Source organism: Zea mays, chromosome 4 (genome assembly GCF_902167145.1).
Source record: "Zea mays cultivar B73 chromosome 4, Zm-B73-REFERENCE-NAM-5.0, whole genome shotgun sequence".
Lineage (NCBI taxonomy): Eukaryota > Viridiplantae > Streptophyta > Magnoliopsida > Poales > Poaceae > Zea > Zea mays.
The window spans coordinates 80,380,141-80,395,809 of record NC_050099.1 but is presented as its reverse complement, the minus strand read 5'-3'; the positions used below and the strand labels follow the sequence as shown (position 1 = coordinate 80,395,809).

The window sequence follows — 15,669 nt, the reverse complement described above, 5'->3', positions numbered from 1 at the left end:
CTAAAATGTCACCTAAGAGGTGAAGAAGCTACAAAGCCGTTCCTAAAGGGACGCAGAGTAAGTTACGAAGCTCCAAAGTCGTTCCTAAGCGAATGCAGAGCTAAAATACCACCTAAATCAAAGGTGAAGAAGCTCCAAAGTCGTTACTAAGGGGATGCAGAGCTTAAATGCCACCTAAGTAAAGGGTGAAAAAGCTCTAAAGTCGTTACTAAGGGGATGCAGAGCTTAGCTCAAAAGTCATTCCTAAGGGGATGCAGAGCTGAAATACCACCTAAGTAAAAGGTGAAGAGACTCAAAAGACGTTCCTAAGGGGATGCAGAGTCTGGTGTGTTTTTGGCATACATTTGCATATTTCATCACATCATCCTTTGCATTCATGTGCACATTAGACATTCGTAGGCTCATCATCATGGCATAAAGCATATACATTAACAGGAAAAATAGGAAATGCCTGTCCTTGATGAGAAAACGCTTCGTTGCATACGAAGATGCTTCGTCTTTAATGAAAAATGCTTTGATGCGAACGAAAAGAAGGGAAGGTGTTTTTCGCCTTTGGCTCAAAAGATTACAAGCATTGGTTTCATCCACAACAAAGCAATTCACACATGAGCGAAAGGTAAAATGGTATTATAAGGTATAAACAAATATGTACAATATTTTGTCCAACTGTCAATTACAATTTTTTGCCATATGATACAAAGAGTTCCTAAGTCTTTCTACAGATAAATACAAAAGGATATTTTAGAGTCTTCAGTACTTCGGAACAAGCTTCGGCTTAGCGACCTTCGGCGCCATCATCCTGCAGAAAAACAAGGTATAAGGTAATCAGAAATTTAATAAGGAAAAAACAAGGTAAAAAGACAAAGGTAAAGTTTCATACTGAGTTAAGCAGCTTTCGTGCTTCATCCCCAGCCAATTCACGCCCGCCCTTTGCCCAAATTTGGGTAATAAATCTATTTCCTATACTTCGGCCTCAGTTGGAACGTCAACCAAGTCCGATGATGAAAGATTGAAGTTTGGCTTGTTGACGACCCTCACGTGATTGCACCCGGCCTTCATGAATGCTGCAGATGTGCCACGTGAAGCCACCAGAGCACAGAAATCTATGTGCCCAATTATAACTTCATCAAGGGCTTCAACTTCATTCTCGATATGATCGAAGGCCCCGGGGATGTCTTCGATAGAAGGGATGATTTCTTTAGAAGTGGCTCCGACTGAGTTAAATATCTCCTTTAATCGATTAATGCATCGGTCGACAAAGCCGGAGCATTTGTCCCGAAGATTCTTAACAGTTTCACTTAGCTTCGCATTCCTTTCAGCTTCGGCTCCGACCTTTGCTTTTAGTTCCTTCGTTTCGTGATCGAAGCGCTCTGACCTTTCGTTCAAGGTTGCTCGAGCTTCGTCTAACTCTCCGCTCAGCTTATCATTCTGAGTTCGTGCTTCTGCAAGGGAGCCTTCAGCTGATTGCAGCAGGATGTCTTTTTCTTTTAAAGAATCTTCAAGTTTCTTAATTTTATCTTTTAAGCATTCAATAATAACTCCGTTTCTTCTATCTTCAGTATCCTGCTGCATTTTCAAGGCCTTGCTTAATAACATACTCTGCAAAACAAGTTAAAATTAGAATACTCAAACCACTACGAAGGTAATATTTAAAAAGTTTAGAGAAAAGTCTCACTTTGAAATTGGAATAAAACAAACTACCGACAATATGTTGTCGTCTGTAGCAGCTAATGTCAGTCTCTAACTTCGGGAATCCAACACTCTTGGATAAGGTGCCTACAATCTTCGCCCCGGCGCGGTCGCGAATGCATCCCAAGATTTCTTCATCGATCCCACCGAAGAGCATGGACCCCGATTGGTAACCACAAGACATAGTGAATTCTTTCAACTCTAACTTATCGTCCTCAGAAAGTTCCTGGCCACCAAGATGCCGAAGGTCAAAATCTTTCTCTTCCAAAGGAGTATCATCAATTTTCTTCCCTTTATCAGGCAATGCGACCATGCTTTCCTCCGTAACCACACCTGTCTTCTCCGCAACCACATCTGATATAAGGTTGTCAATTTCTGACATTGAGGCTGCGAGTTCTTTAGCTTCGGCTCCGCCAGCATCTTCAGTATCCGCAGGAATTGCTGCTTTCACCGCCAAAGCTGAAGGCGGTGTTTGCTCAATCGCTTACATTACGTTCACAATCTGTCGTTTCTTTTGCCCTCCAACCTTCTCCTCTGTAGCCGAAGGCACTTTCATCTTATGTAAAAGGTTGGTAAGTTTCGATCTCGGAGGACTTATCAGCTTGAATGGTAGGGATTCAGTCATTACCTTCAAAATTTCCGCCACCTCGGCAGCAGTGGGTGACGAAGGGCTCAAGGTTTCCTTCGGCGCTTCATCTACCTTTGGTTCGACAGAAGGTATCTCATCAAGTTTTCTTTTCTTAGGGGCTTGCGCCTTCGGCTCCAGCGCTGCTTTCACTTTCTTCAGAGCCTTTTTGTCCGCCTTCACGGACCGGACAGCTTCCCTGCTCAGAATGCTGACAACTTTTTTCTCTTTGCTCCCCTGGCCACTTCGTCAAGTCTCTCATAATCTGGATACTCGAAGTTCAGTGCATCCATTACCCGATTTAGCCTTCGTTTCGGTCGGGTGCCGAAGGCAGCAGTCATTAATTGATCCTCTTTCTTTGTGTAATTGCCAAGAATCTCATTGCACATAGTTTCGATCATCTCTAGCCATTCAGTGCATGGTTTCTTGAATTGTTTCTCAAATTTGAAACGGTAGGGGAGTCGAACAAGCTCATATTTCTTTCCCCTTCTTTTTTTCGACATCCCCCAACCGCTAGAGGTCGAAAAGGTCTTGTTTGCCAGGTATTCCTGTACTAAATCTTTGGTGCTAATTTCGACAGTCACCACTCTAAATTCAACCTCGGCCAGCTGGCATGGGGAGCCGAGTTGCATATGGCACAATGGCCTTGTCATCCCGAAGCTTAATCGCATAGGACTCATAACCATGGTCATCAATTTTCCCCTCTTCTTCTTGTCAGCTTTTACGTAGAACCACTCATTTGTCCACCTGGTCGGCCACTTGGTGCGGTAGCCGATTACCGGGGCTCTGGTGTCCTTTCGGTACGCGAAGTTATAGCATCTAAAGTTTTTGTGAAGGCCATCCGCCCTGGCCTTCGTCCGATAGTGCAACTCGTACACTTGGCAGAAACCTTCGGCATTGACACTCATGCCTTGGCTTCGGAGAGCCCATATGTAAACACTTAGCCTAACAATGGCATTTGGTGTCAGCTGATGAAGGTATATCTCAAACTTCTTCAAAACCTCTTCTATTATATCATATAGATGGAATCGAAGCCCCACTCTGAAGAAGCTTTTAAAAACAACAACTTCATCCTCCTTCGGCTCCGGAATCACTTCCTCGCCAGCAAAAAGAATACGTTTACTCTCAGTTTTCCCAAAAATCCTAGCTTCTTCATCATAACCAGGTCCTCCGCTGACACGGTAGACTTTCCAAATTCAATATAGCTCGGTTTCGACAAGCTCAAAATATTGTTGTCTACTTCAAACTCATCATCACTCCCGTCCTCAGCTACAGTTTGTTCAGCTTCGGCAGTGTCACCTTCGGCAGCAGCCTCTTCTGGCACTACTAAACCCGATCGCCTCATCATTTCTGATATTGGCGTTGTCTCTGTCATTTTAGCATCATCTCCCTCACGGGACACCCTAGCAGTGGATCTTACTCGGGCCATCTCAAGTATCGCGGTTCCTTAAAACGAAGCTGACTTCGAATGACGAAGAGTGTGTCTGGAAAGAGCAAACCGGAAAGCTTTGGCTTTGGTTAAAAAATTTAATAGCACAACAGTGCAATAGCAATGAATGTTGTGGTAACTCCTCACCAACATGTCTGCTTATATAGTGCTGCAGGGGAAGAAGGCAAACCGTCAGACCGCCCACACTGGCTGAGCAGTGGACCGCTCAACGCTCGGAATATTTTAATCGTTTTTCGATAACAAGCTCAGCGAAGGTGTTTTTCGAACCTTCGGTATTCTGAAGTCTTTGTGTTTTTCGCGGATCGAGCTCGTTACGAAAAAACGATCTAGCACCATGAAGGGGCTACTGTTGGGGGTCTTCTCCTCTGTCGAAGGTCCTCAAGACGAAGACTGCATAGAAGCAACAATGTGGAATGCCGAAGCTCGGTAACTTCGGCTCAGACCAAGCAAAGAAGGAAAAGAACTAGATGAACCATATTAGTTTTAGTTGCTTGTAAACAAATGATTCAAAGACATGGATGTAATTTTACCCGGGCTGCGTCCCGTGCCTATAAATAGATGAACAGTGCCCCGTACTGTTCACGATGAATTGTATACACTCTCTCGCATCCTCGCCTTCGAGCAAGCCGAAGGTATCACTGTAATATTAACATTGTTGATATTCATAAATATTTTATAGAATGCAAGAATAAATGAATTATTAAGATATAATTATCATATTTATTCCTTCTCATTCTTATCTTTGTATGGATATGATGAAGGTATGTCCTTCTTGACCATCATCTGAGAAGCATTATACCCGCAAAGAGATCATGCTTCGGAGGACGAAAGTCATTAATAATTAACAATTGTGTTGCCTTATTCTTGACTCTTAGCATTTGAGAACAAGTAACCAACAGTAGCCAATCTAAACAGTCTCAAAGAAGTTAGGGACTCAACGGTGATTCAATCAGCTAGATACCAACGAGCCATGAGAAGATACCATGAAGACATATTCATGACAGAAGCTTAGAAGCTTTGCAGTGTAACACCCTAATTTTACCAATATCACATTTTCTTTTTGAAAGACCCAAACCCCACTTTCCTTTTTCTCTAAAGAGTTGAGTTTATCTCATGTGTTCCCTATACGAAATTAATTTGAGAGCAACAAAATTATTAAAATAAATATAAGGTCAAGTGTTTGTTGTCTTTCATGTTGGTGCACAAGTTTTTTGGTTGCTAAACTATCTTAAATGTGCGGCCTTATGTTTTCAAAATCTTTTGAACTTGAAATTCAAATCCAAAAATCTTACATCTCTACTACCTATTAAGACGGTAAGGGGTAGGCTGCCTCATTCCGTGTTCTGTCATTCCCATTCCGTCCTCACTGCAAAGCACATTCCCATTCCCAGCTGTCTGTCTTTCTCATTCCCCCTCCAAGGGGATTCGAACCCGCGACCTCTCAAATAAATGTGTTTGTAGCTACCACTACACCACATGTGTGTTTATGTCTACATTTATTATAGTAAAAACATATAATACATCTCTCCCGAAGCTCACCTGCTACCCTTGCACAATGTGTAGTAGTAGATAAGTATCACTGATATTATTAAATTATATTTTTGGATTGAGGGAGTAGTATTTAAAGAAGAGCCTTGCATGCAATTTCTTTTGTTTGAATAATGTTTTCAACTTAAATATTTTTTTTGCATGTGTAACATTTATTCTCCATAATATTTTTCCATGATCTAACTTATAAATCATTTTCATAAACCAATGCCAAAGGTGAATCCATGTTTCTTACTTGGAAACCCCGAACAAACACCACTAGCACGAGGCGCTCGCGTTGGCGTCGCTCACCGACGACGAGAAGAAACTTGGCGACTGCCAGTTCGACCTCTGGAAGCAGTCCTACATGGCCCATGCGCCGCTGTGTACGGCAAGCTCCGGTGCAGCCGCCGCTTGGACGTGGTCCAGAGCGGATGCACCGCGCTGTCCATCGTCAAACATGGGGACCTCATGGTCGTCGCCAATATCGACGACTCTCGGGTTGTTCTGGGCATCGCAACCTACGACGACGCCATCACGCCGTCTAGCTCATCATCCACCTGAAGCCTAACTTGTCACGTAAGTCGCTACTGACCGGCCATGAATTCTTGTGCGCTGGAATGACAACCATTGTTTTTGTTGTGTGAGTGTCCTCGAACAAGATGTATGTAGAGGAGTAGCACATCCGGTGGTGCAACGACTAGGTGTACTACCTCGCTGATGAGCCCGGGGTGCACTTCATTTGGCAGCCCAGCCAAGAGTGATCGGTACTCACCATATCGCGCGCGTTCGACGACTATTATATCAAGGATTGTGGCATCATCTCGACACCGGAGGTGAGCAGAGGTGGACCGACAACAATGACCACTCGCCATCGTCGGGTACCTTTTATGCCGGCCTGCCTTTAATTCTCTTCGCAAACACACACTTGCATTTTTTGTTTAAGCAAGCGTGTATGGTGGTGCGTGCCTGATGACTAACGATGTACGACGGAACTTCTACCGGCAGGTGTGGCACGTGCTCTCCAATAATGAGACCATGCAAATCATGACATATATCGAAGTCTGCATGATACTGATGGTTGCAATATAGTAGTGAAACAACTAAATTAAAATAACAAAATTTATGTATGGCTAGGATCACAAATGAATTATGAAATATTTTATTATAACAATATAAGACACATTTTGTATATAAGTTATCATGGTATTATATGTTCCCGTTGCAACGCACGGGTACTGACCTAGTCTCATAAATAAGTAAAGAATAAAGGGAACTGCTCCTTACCCCTGTACCGGGCCCAATCCTCCCTTCACTTTTTCCCCGCGCTGGGCCGAGCCCCCTGCCAGCCCATCTCTCGGGCGGACGCGCGAACCGTTTTCGGGAGGTCACATTTTTGGGAGGCAACATTTGACACTAGTTTCCAGTTCTTTATGCAGAGAAGATACTGAGATAAAAAAGCTCACATCGACCCTCAGTAATCAATGTTAGAGTATAGACATCAAATGGAACTTGGCAGTTACATCTCAGTAATCAAATGGTGTTCATGCCTTCTGATACAATTTCCTCCAACAATTAAGGTTTGACATGAGTACCATAACTGGGGCTAACGATACCGGTGAAACAGCATACGCAGGTCTCTGCAGTGCATGCATGTCCAAGGAGTCAGCGGAGGATCAAGGCAGTACGAGTGTACCCACTGTGATCTGCAGACGTGGCAGCTTAGAAGAAGCTCCTCGGGCTCACGGAAGTGACACTGGTAGCATGCTCCTTGCCCAGACTAGACAATAGATTCAATTTACAGGAGGGGTAAGCATTGCAGATCCAGTTGATTAAGCGGCAAGGGTACATGGAACAACAAGATCTCACCGTTGGTCGAGAGAAATCGTAGCCTACATTGCCCGACACAAAAACATCAGTAGAAGCTTCACAGGGAATGGTCTGCGAGTATATCTTCTGATCTGAGGTGCCTGCCTCGTCCACCTTACTGATACATGTGAAACTGGCTTTGCAAAGGGGACATGTTGAGACTTTACCCCTAGAAGCCTGAAACGCAGGATGCAACTCTAAGAATAGCCATTGCTTGTTGAACATTAATGGTGATGGAAAAAGAAACTAAATATACTAGAGCAAAGTGAGGCTATTGCTAATCCCTTTGGAGAAAAACTTGTCAGTAATTGGATGTAACGTATTAGTTGTGTTTCTTTTTTATTGAGTATTGACTTCATACTCATGTTTCCTGAGTTGGTATCGATTTATCGAAGGGCAGGCTTAGTTGCAGTGGTGAGAACTGTCTCACTGAGTCACTAGTTCGCGGGTTCAATGCAGCCTCTCTGTATTTGCAGACGAGGTTTGTCTCGGTTTATCCCTTCCCTAAACCTCACTCATGTAGAGATGGCAATGGGTAGCCGCTACCCGAAACCCGGTGGGTTTTTGCTCTATTAGGGTATGGGTTTGGGTCAATTTCTCTACCCATGGGTTTGTTAATGGGTTCAAATGGAAACCCAACGGGTACGTGGGCATGGGTTTGTTCTTCCACTACCCATACCCGCAAACCCATGGGTTTTTAAAACCCACCTTAGAATAAACATTCCTTATAAATATGTCTCATAATATTATTAATTGAATATGTTCTAATAGAAATAAACTTCATGTAACAAATTTTAGGCTAAAATTAGTTATCACTTGTTCCATTTATGCTAGCTTATTAATGTATTGATTGTCATTTACATGATAAATTATTTTTTATGTTGATGTTAGTGGGTATAGAAAACCCGTTGGGTACCCGAAACCCGCATGGGTATGGGTTTGGGCACAATTTTATACCCGTCATGGGTATGGGTTTTTTAGCGGGCGTATTTTTTCTTCGCGGGTATGGGTTTGGGCAAGTAATACCCAGCGGGTTTTTACCTATTGCCATCTCTACACTCATGTGAGAGCCTTCGGCACTGGATCTGCCCCTTTAGGCCTTGTTCGGTTTGAAGGGGTTTAAGGCCTTCTTCGTTTATGCCGGATTGGTGGGTCGGAACGATTACTAACCGGATTGCTTCTCTAATTTATATAAACTTTGATTAGCTGAAACGATTCCGGGTACAATCCGACAGAAACGAACAAGGCCTAAGGGGGATTAGAGGGGATTAAATCTCCTCCTATTTAAATTTGTATAGAAGGGGATTGAATCCCCTTCAATCCCTCTCAATCCACCCCTAACCGAACAAGCCCTTATGAGTTGGTACCATTTATTTCAGACATGGCATAAAGCTATCTTGAATCTGCATCAGTACATTCTCAACTGTCTTAGTCTGAACCAAACCAGGTTCAATAAGGCAAGTGGGTTCTGGTAGCGAAATAGATACAACTCCAAAATATTGAGTGCATGAAGAACATAATATATAATATAAGAAAAGGTTAAGAAACATGAATCAAACTGATACATACCAGACAATCCACCCATCCTTGAATGCATGAATAACAGAATCGATGTCCACATGGTAAGATGCCCCTTGTAGAAGAAAAATCTGTCCAGCATATGACACATGATAATTCTGGTTGCCTTTCCATATTAGATGATTTTTCCATGGGTTTTTTATCAGCTAGAGTGCCAAGGCTACATTTATCTACTTGCTCCTGAGTACAGAAAGCTGGTTCCTGTCCTGACAAATCAAATGGAAGTAAGCTTCTTGAAGTCTCCCTTAATTCAACGTTGTCTAGTTTTTTTCTTCCTGCTGGTTCATGCCTACTAGTTTCACCAAATTCATATAGAGAATCTAGGGTACTTTGTCTAAGTGATGATGATGGTGCACTTGATTTTCTTTGAGCTTCTATACACAGAGTATCTGAAGTCTGAGGTTCACTGAAGCTGTCAGACAAACTATCATTTTCAGAGTTTTCAGTAAGATTGTTCCTTTCTCCCATCCGGATAGGAACTTCATTGTGAAGCAAGTGTGACAAGTTTCCCTTATGCTTTGATGTGCTCTGGGACGTTCTATGACTTGAGATATGAAGGCACTGTCTTGCCTGCATTGTCATTTGATACGTCCATAAGATTCCAAATAAAATTTTCATAACAAGTGGAAATTAAAAAAAAATCATCAAAACATATACACCCAAACAGGTGCAAGCTATGAGATGCAACGGTCACAACATTGATTTTGTCTCCAACATGGACAACACACAAAAACTAATTAATGCCACCTCCATAAGTAAGATAATACTTGTCACCATAAAGCAGCGGTGCCTGACGTTCTTAAGAAACTGTACATGAGGTAATGAATCATTTTCTTTGTGTGATTAAGCTAACGTGTATCAAGTTGTGTGTTCATCAAATATAATTGTTAAACAAAAACCAATCACCAAAAATATGAACCTATTGAAAGGTGCTTGATTAGGATTCAGGATCAGACTACTGAGGTTCATAACAAATTAAGATATTTCAGGAAAGTAAGCATATGACACCTAAAATTTCTAGGTTATAGTTCAACAAAAAAAGGGATTGATAAAATATAAACTTGCATATAAATATTACCATGACACTTGACACATTATCCTGCAGGTTTAAGACATCTCTGTCCGTTGATGTATTGACATGCTTCATACGCTTTCTCCTTTTCTTAACGTCTGGTGAATGATTTTTCTTAGAATTCCCATCACCCACAGAATCATGAAGTCAGCAGGTCAACCAAGCTCCATCAGAAAATTGATAGTACAATATGCATCGTTATTTTTGGAAAAGTAAGTTCACGGTGAACACACATTTGATTATCAACTGCTACATGACACTATTAAAGGGTAAGAGAAGTATTAAGAATGCCATAATTCAAAATGAAGAACAAATGTAGGTCCAGCGCACTTTCGAGATTTTTTGGGAATATAGTTTTATGCTTAGGCCTTAGGTATAACATGAAAGTTTGACAATTCAAATTGAAGAAATACATACTTTTATCGGACACACAAGAGAGCTACATATCTTTATATTCAGCTTAGATTATGTGGTGTTAGTTCTACCAGAATCTCAGCAGTACGTTGCAAAGTGTTGGTGATATCGATGAGGTCCTATAAACTATAAACATACCAATATATCATACTTGATTTGAAAAAAATGGTCAAACTCATGTTTTCCCCATTTTCAGTCAAATTTCATCCATAAATTTAAATTTATCGCCTGATAAATTACCAATTATCAGATATAATCAGACTTATCAACTCAACCAGCTGGCAGCCATGCTTTATGCATAGATGGAAGGTCATATTCTAATATACAATAACTGTTGCCCTCATATTCGACTGCAACAGATTCTAGCTGAACCATGATTGGGAAATATTACACATGCTAAACATAGCATTAAAGTAGTAGAATAGAGATATAAGAAATATGATGAATTGCACAATGGATTAGACAATACAACATCATGGGTGATGGGTCTGCATGCAGGAACAAAATGAAATTAAGGTTATGATTCTTACTTATTCTCGCAGGGTAGACTTAAAATCAAAATCAGAATCATCAAGATATAAGAAACATGATGAATTGCACACTGGATTAGACAATACAACATCATGGGTCTGCATGCAGGAACAAAATGGAATGAAGGTTATGATTCTTACTTGTTCTAGCAGGGCAGACTCAAAATCAGAATCAGAATCATCAAGCTTAACTTTATAGCTGGCTCTAGCTCGAGGAGTGTCCCAGAAATCATCAGGTAACTCTTGGAAAACTCTGTCCTCCATGATGGCATTTTTCTTGACTTGTTTACGGGAACGAGAAGGCAGCTCTGGGACTGGCCCTGCTTCTTCACCACTGTGTACCAGGCAGAAATGTTTTTTTCTGAGAAATTAGCCAACAGTTTTACAGAATAAGATAGTATATGGGACTTGTAGTTTACAGGAACTGTCACTGCTTCTTCGCAACTATTAATCGAAAGGGTTTTACCTGAGAAATACTGTCAACATGCACAAATCTAAGAACACAAAGTGAGATGGGTTAGAACTCTCCATAGCGATTTCGTTCTGTCAAGGCTGTCGGGCGAAACATAATTACTATTTCCAGTTTCAAATTTTGTCCAATGGATTCGTCCAGGTGAAACAACAACAGAGTACTTGTCTAATCATGTCACAATTTCAAAACAGTTGAAGAAAAATCGCCCCTACCTTACCATAAAGTACGGGTCCTCTGGGAGGCGCCTCCCCTCCCTGAGACACTCCGTGAACCACCAGTGGCTCACAACGCGTGTCCCCAGCCTCCTCGCGATGTCGTACTTCTTCCCCTCGAGCCTCCAGCACACCTGCCCGACAGTAGCACGCACCAGATCCAATTTCACATCACGTGGAATCAAACCGCCCAATTAAAAATCGATGCCCAGCCAGCTGGCGGTGCGTAGTGGCTTACCAGGTGGGTGATGGATCTGCTCATTGATCCTACGTAGCTAGCACCGGTCTCCGCAATGAGGTTTACAAGCCTATGCCGCTCGTCGCCGTGGTAACCGCTCACCGTGGCGACCACGGACCTCATCCCGTCGATCAGCATGTAGTCCGCCGGCGAGTGAACCAGAAGGACGAAAACCACTAACGGGACAAGCGGGGGACGGCGAACGGAGGCGGATGGCGGATCACCGGAACACGGCGGCGGCACTACAGGAGTGGGGAAATCAAACCCTTTTCCCTTCCACCTTTTGTGTTTCCCTTCCTTGTTTAAAATTTTTCAGGTTACCGCGGCGGTTGCTGAAGTAACGGTGGGTTTGATTTGGATTTTGACTTTGGTTTTTATTTTTTAAAAGCTAAAAACCAAATCAAAGAGATAGATATAATAGGAAACAATTTTTTTGAGTCGACTTTCGCGTAGTGTAACTGAAAGTATCTCTGAACATATTTTTAGCGCCTTTTCAGATAAAACTATAAAGATACACATAGAAGAACTTTAGCGGTTTTTAGTGGTTTCACTAAATGATTTTTAGCTTTTTAACACCTCATAGCCCACATTATCTTTTTCAGAGCTCACTGCAAGTCACCTAGAAGGGGGTGAATAGGCGTAATCTGAAATTTACAAGTTTAAATACACACTACAAGCAGAGGTTAGTGTTAGAACTAAAATTAAGTCGGAAAGAGAGGGAGAACAAATCAACCAAGAAATAAGGCGAGTGAACACGGTGAATTGTTTTACTGAGGTTCGGTTCCAAAGAATCTAGTCCCCGTTGAGGATGTCACAAATACCGGGTCTATTTCAACCATTTCCATCTCTCAAACGGTCACTTAGGCCGAGTGAGCCTTCTTCCTTAATCTCACGGGTCACTAAAACCCCGCAAGGACCACCACACGCTTGGTGTCTCTTGCCTCGCTTACAAAGCATTTGAGAATAAGAATGGAAAAAGAAGAAAGGCAATCCAAGCGACAAGAACTCAAATGAACACAAAAATCTCTCTCACAAGCCACTAAGTGTTTGGAGTGAATTTGGGACTCGGAGAGGATTTGATCTTTTGTATTGTGTCTTGGAGTGAATGCTAGATGTCGGCGTTTCGAGACCGGGGGGTCCCTGGGCCGACGAGTGAATGTCGCCGCGTGCCCCAGCCCAGATGGGTCGAGCGCGAGGGCGAGCGCGAAGGGGGGAGAGCGAGGCGGCCGGAGACCGGCGTGAGAGAGGTGGGAATCCCGCGGCCTTCGTGTTCGTCCCGCGCCCAGGTCGGGTGCGCTTGCAGTAGGGGGTTACAAGCGTCCACGCGGGAGAGGGAGCGAGCGGCCCCAAGCGAGCGCCTGTCTCGTCCTCGTCCCCGCGCGGCCAACCTCTCTAAGAGGGCCCTGGTCTTTCCTTTTATAGGCATAAGGAGAGGATCCAGGTGTACAATGGGGGGTGTAGCGGAGTGCTACGTGTCTAGCGGAGGAGAGCTAGCGCCCTAAGTACATGCCGTTGTGGCAGCCGGAGAGATTTTGGCACCCAGCTGGTGTGATGTCGTGGCCGTCGGAGGAGCGATGGAGCCTGGCGGAGGGACAGCTGTCGGAGCGGTTGAGTCCTTGCTGACGTCCTCCTGCTTCCGTAAGGGGGCTGAGAGCCGCCGTCGTCACAGAGTATGCGGGGCGCCATCATTGCCTATCTGGCAGGAGCGAGCCAGATGGGACACCGGTCTTGTTTCCTGCGGCCCGAGTCAGCTCGGGGTAGGGCGATGATGGCGCCTCCTGTTGACGTGGCTGGTCTGCGCCCTAGGTTGGGCGATGTGGAAGCTCCTCCGAAGCCGAGGTCGAGTCTGTCTTCCGTGGCCGAGGTCGAGTCCGAGCCCCTGGGTCGGGCGAGGCGGAGGCCGTCGGCTGAGGCCAGGGCGGAGTCCGAGCCCTGGGGTCGGGCGAAGCGGAGTTCGTCGTCTTCTGGGGCTGAGCCCGAGTTCGAGCCCTGGGTCGGGCGGAGCGGAGTTCGTCGTCTTCAGGGGCTGAGCCCGAGTCCGAGCCCTGGGTCGGGCGGAGTGGAGTTCGCCGTCTTCCGGGACTTAGCCCGAGTCCGAGCCCTGGGTCGGGCGGAGCGGAGTTCGCCGTCTTCCGGGACTTAGCCCGAGTCCGAGCCCTGGGTCGGGCGGAGCGGAGTTCGCCGTCTTCTGGGGCTGAGCCCGAGTCCGAGCCCTGGGTCGGGCGGAGCGGAGTTCGCCGTCTTCCGGGACTTAGCCCGAGTCCGAGCCCTGGGTCGGGCGGAGCGGAGTTCGTCGTCTTCCGGGACTTAGCCCGAGTCCGAGCCCTGGGTCGGGCGGAGCGGAGTTCGTCGTCTTCCGGGACTTAGCCCGAGTCCGAGCCCTGGGTCGGGCGGAGCGGAGCTTCCTATGATGCCTTCGGCAGGGCCTGACTGCCTGTCAGTTTCACTCTGTCAAGTGGCACCACAGTCGGAGTGGCCCAGGCAGCGCTGTCCTTCTGTCAGGTCGGTCAGTGGAGCGGCGAAGTGACGGCGGTCACTTCGGCTCTGCCGGCTGGGGGTCGTGCGTCAGGATAAAGGTGTCAGGCCACCTTTGCATTAAATGCCCCTGCGATTTGGTCGGTTGGGGCGGCGATTTGGTCAGGGTTGCTTCTTAGCGAAGGCAGGGCCTCGGGCGAGCCGGAAATACGTTTGCCGTTGGAGGGGGGCCTCGGGCGAGACAGAAATCCTCTGGGGTCGGCTGCCCTTGTCCGAGGCTAGGCTCGGGCGAGGCGCGATCGAGTCGCTCGAATGGACTGATCCCTGACTTAGTCGCACCCATCAGGCCTTTGCAGCTTTATGCTGATGGGGGTTACCAGCTGAGAATTAGGAGCCTTGAGGGTACCCCTAATTATGGTCCCCGACAGTAGCCCCCGAGCCTCGAAGGGAGTGTTAGCACTCGCTTGGAGGCTTTCGTCGCACTTTTTTGCAAGGGGACCAGCCTTTCTCGGTTGCATTTTGTTCCGGTGGGTGCGCGCGAGCGCACCCGCCGGGTGTAGCCCCCGAGGCCTCGGAGGAGTGGTTTTACTCCTTCGAGGTCTTAATGACTTGCGTAATGCTTCGGCTGGTCTGGTTGTTCCCTCATGCGAGCTGGCCGTAGCCCGGGTGTACGGTCGGGTCCCAAGTTCTCGGGCTGGTATGTTGACGCTATCAACGGTTCGGCCGGAGCCGGGTTTGCGAGAGCAGCCCCCGAGCCTCTGCACAGGGCGAGAGGGCGATCAGGGACAAACTCGGCTTTTTTACATACGCCCCTGCGTCGCCTTTCCGCAAGGAGGAGGGGGGAAAGCGCCATGTTGCCCTCGATGGGCGCCGAACATGGTGTCTCCGGTGAGCTGCAAGCGGGTAATCCGAGTGGACGTCCTTGCCCCGTTCGTTAGGGGTCGGCTAGGGGCCCAGAGGCACGCCCAAAAGTACCTGCGGGTGATCTGCCGGACCCGGTCCCCTGGCGACGGGGTCCAAGGGCTCGATGCCTCCCTCTGATGGGATTCCGTTACAAGATTGTTCCCGCTGGTCTCGGAAATGTCCTAGGGTACCTCGGGAGCGCAGCCCAAGCCTTGGTTATGTATCGAACGTACCCATGGTCATCCCTCGCTCGGCGTCTGAGGCGGCTGTGAACCCTTCGGGGGCCAGCCTTCGAACCCCTGATCAGTAATGGGCGCGGAGCCCGAGTAGCCTGAGGCGGCCGTGGAACCCTTCCGAGGGGCCGACCTTCGAACCTCTGACCAGTAGTGGGTGTAGGGCCCACGCGATCTGAGGCGGCTGTCGAACCCTTCCGGGGGGCCAGCCTTCGAACCTCTGATCAGTAGGGTGGCTCGGAGCCTGGTTCCTTCACAGGGAAGGATCCTTTTCGGGGTATCCCCCTTTCCCGGTCCCTGTTGCAAGAGAGAGAAAGAGGAAAAAGGAAAAGGATACGAAATCGAACGACGCGGCGTACCTTTTTTGGCGCGGTTATTACGG

General features: G+C 46.2%; 1 protein-coding gene across 1 annotated transcript; it reads right to left on the bottom strand.

Annotated features, from left to right (window-relative positions):
- Window positions 1–6,745: 6,745 nt before the first annotated feature.
- LOC100282613 (ubiquitin-protein ligase/ zinc ion binding protein) lies at window positions 6,746–12,028 on the bottom strand. Its single transcript, NM_001155521.1, has 7 exons — window positions 11,677–12,028; window positions 11,439–11,572; window positions 10,896–11,088; window positions 9,817–9,924; window positions 8,730–9,308; window positions 7,161–7,337; window positions 6,746–7,071 (listed from the first exon to the last, which is right to left on the bottom strand). The coding sequence occupies exons 1-7, from the start codon at window positions 11,812–11,814 to the stop codon at window positions 6,898–6,900; spliced, it is 1,503 nt and encodes a 500-aa protein (NP_001148993.1). The 5' UTR covers window positions 11,815–12,028; the 3' UTR covers window positions 6,746–6,897.
- Between the last annotated feature and the right edge of the window lie 3,641 nt (window positions 12,029–15,669).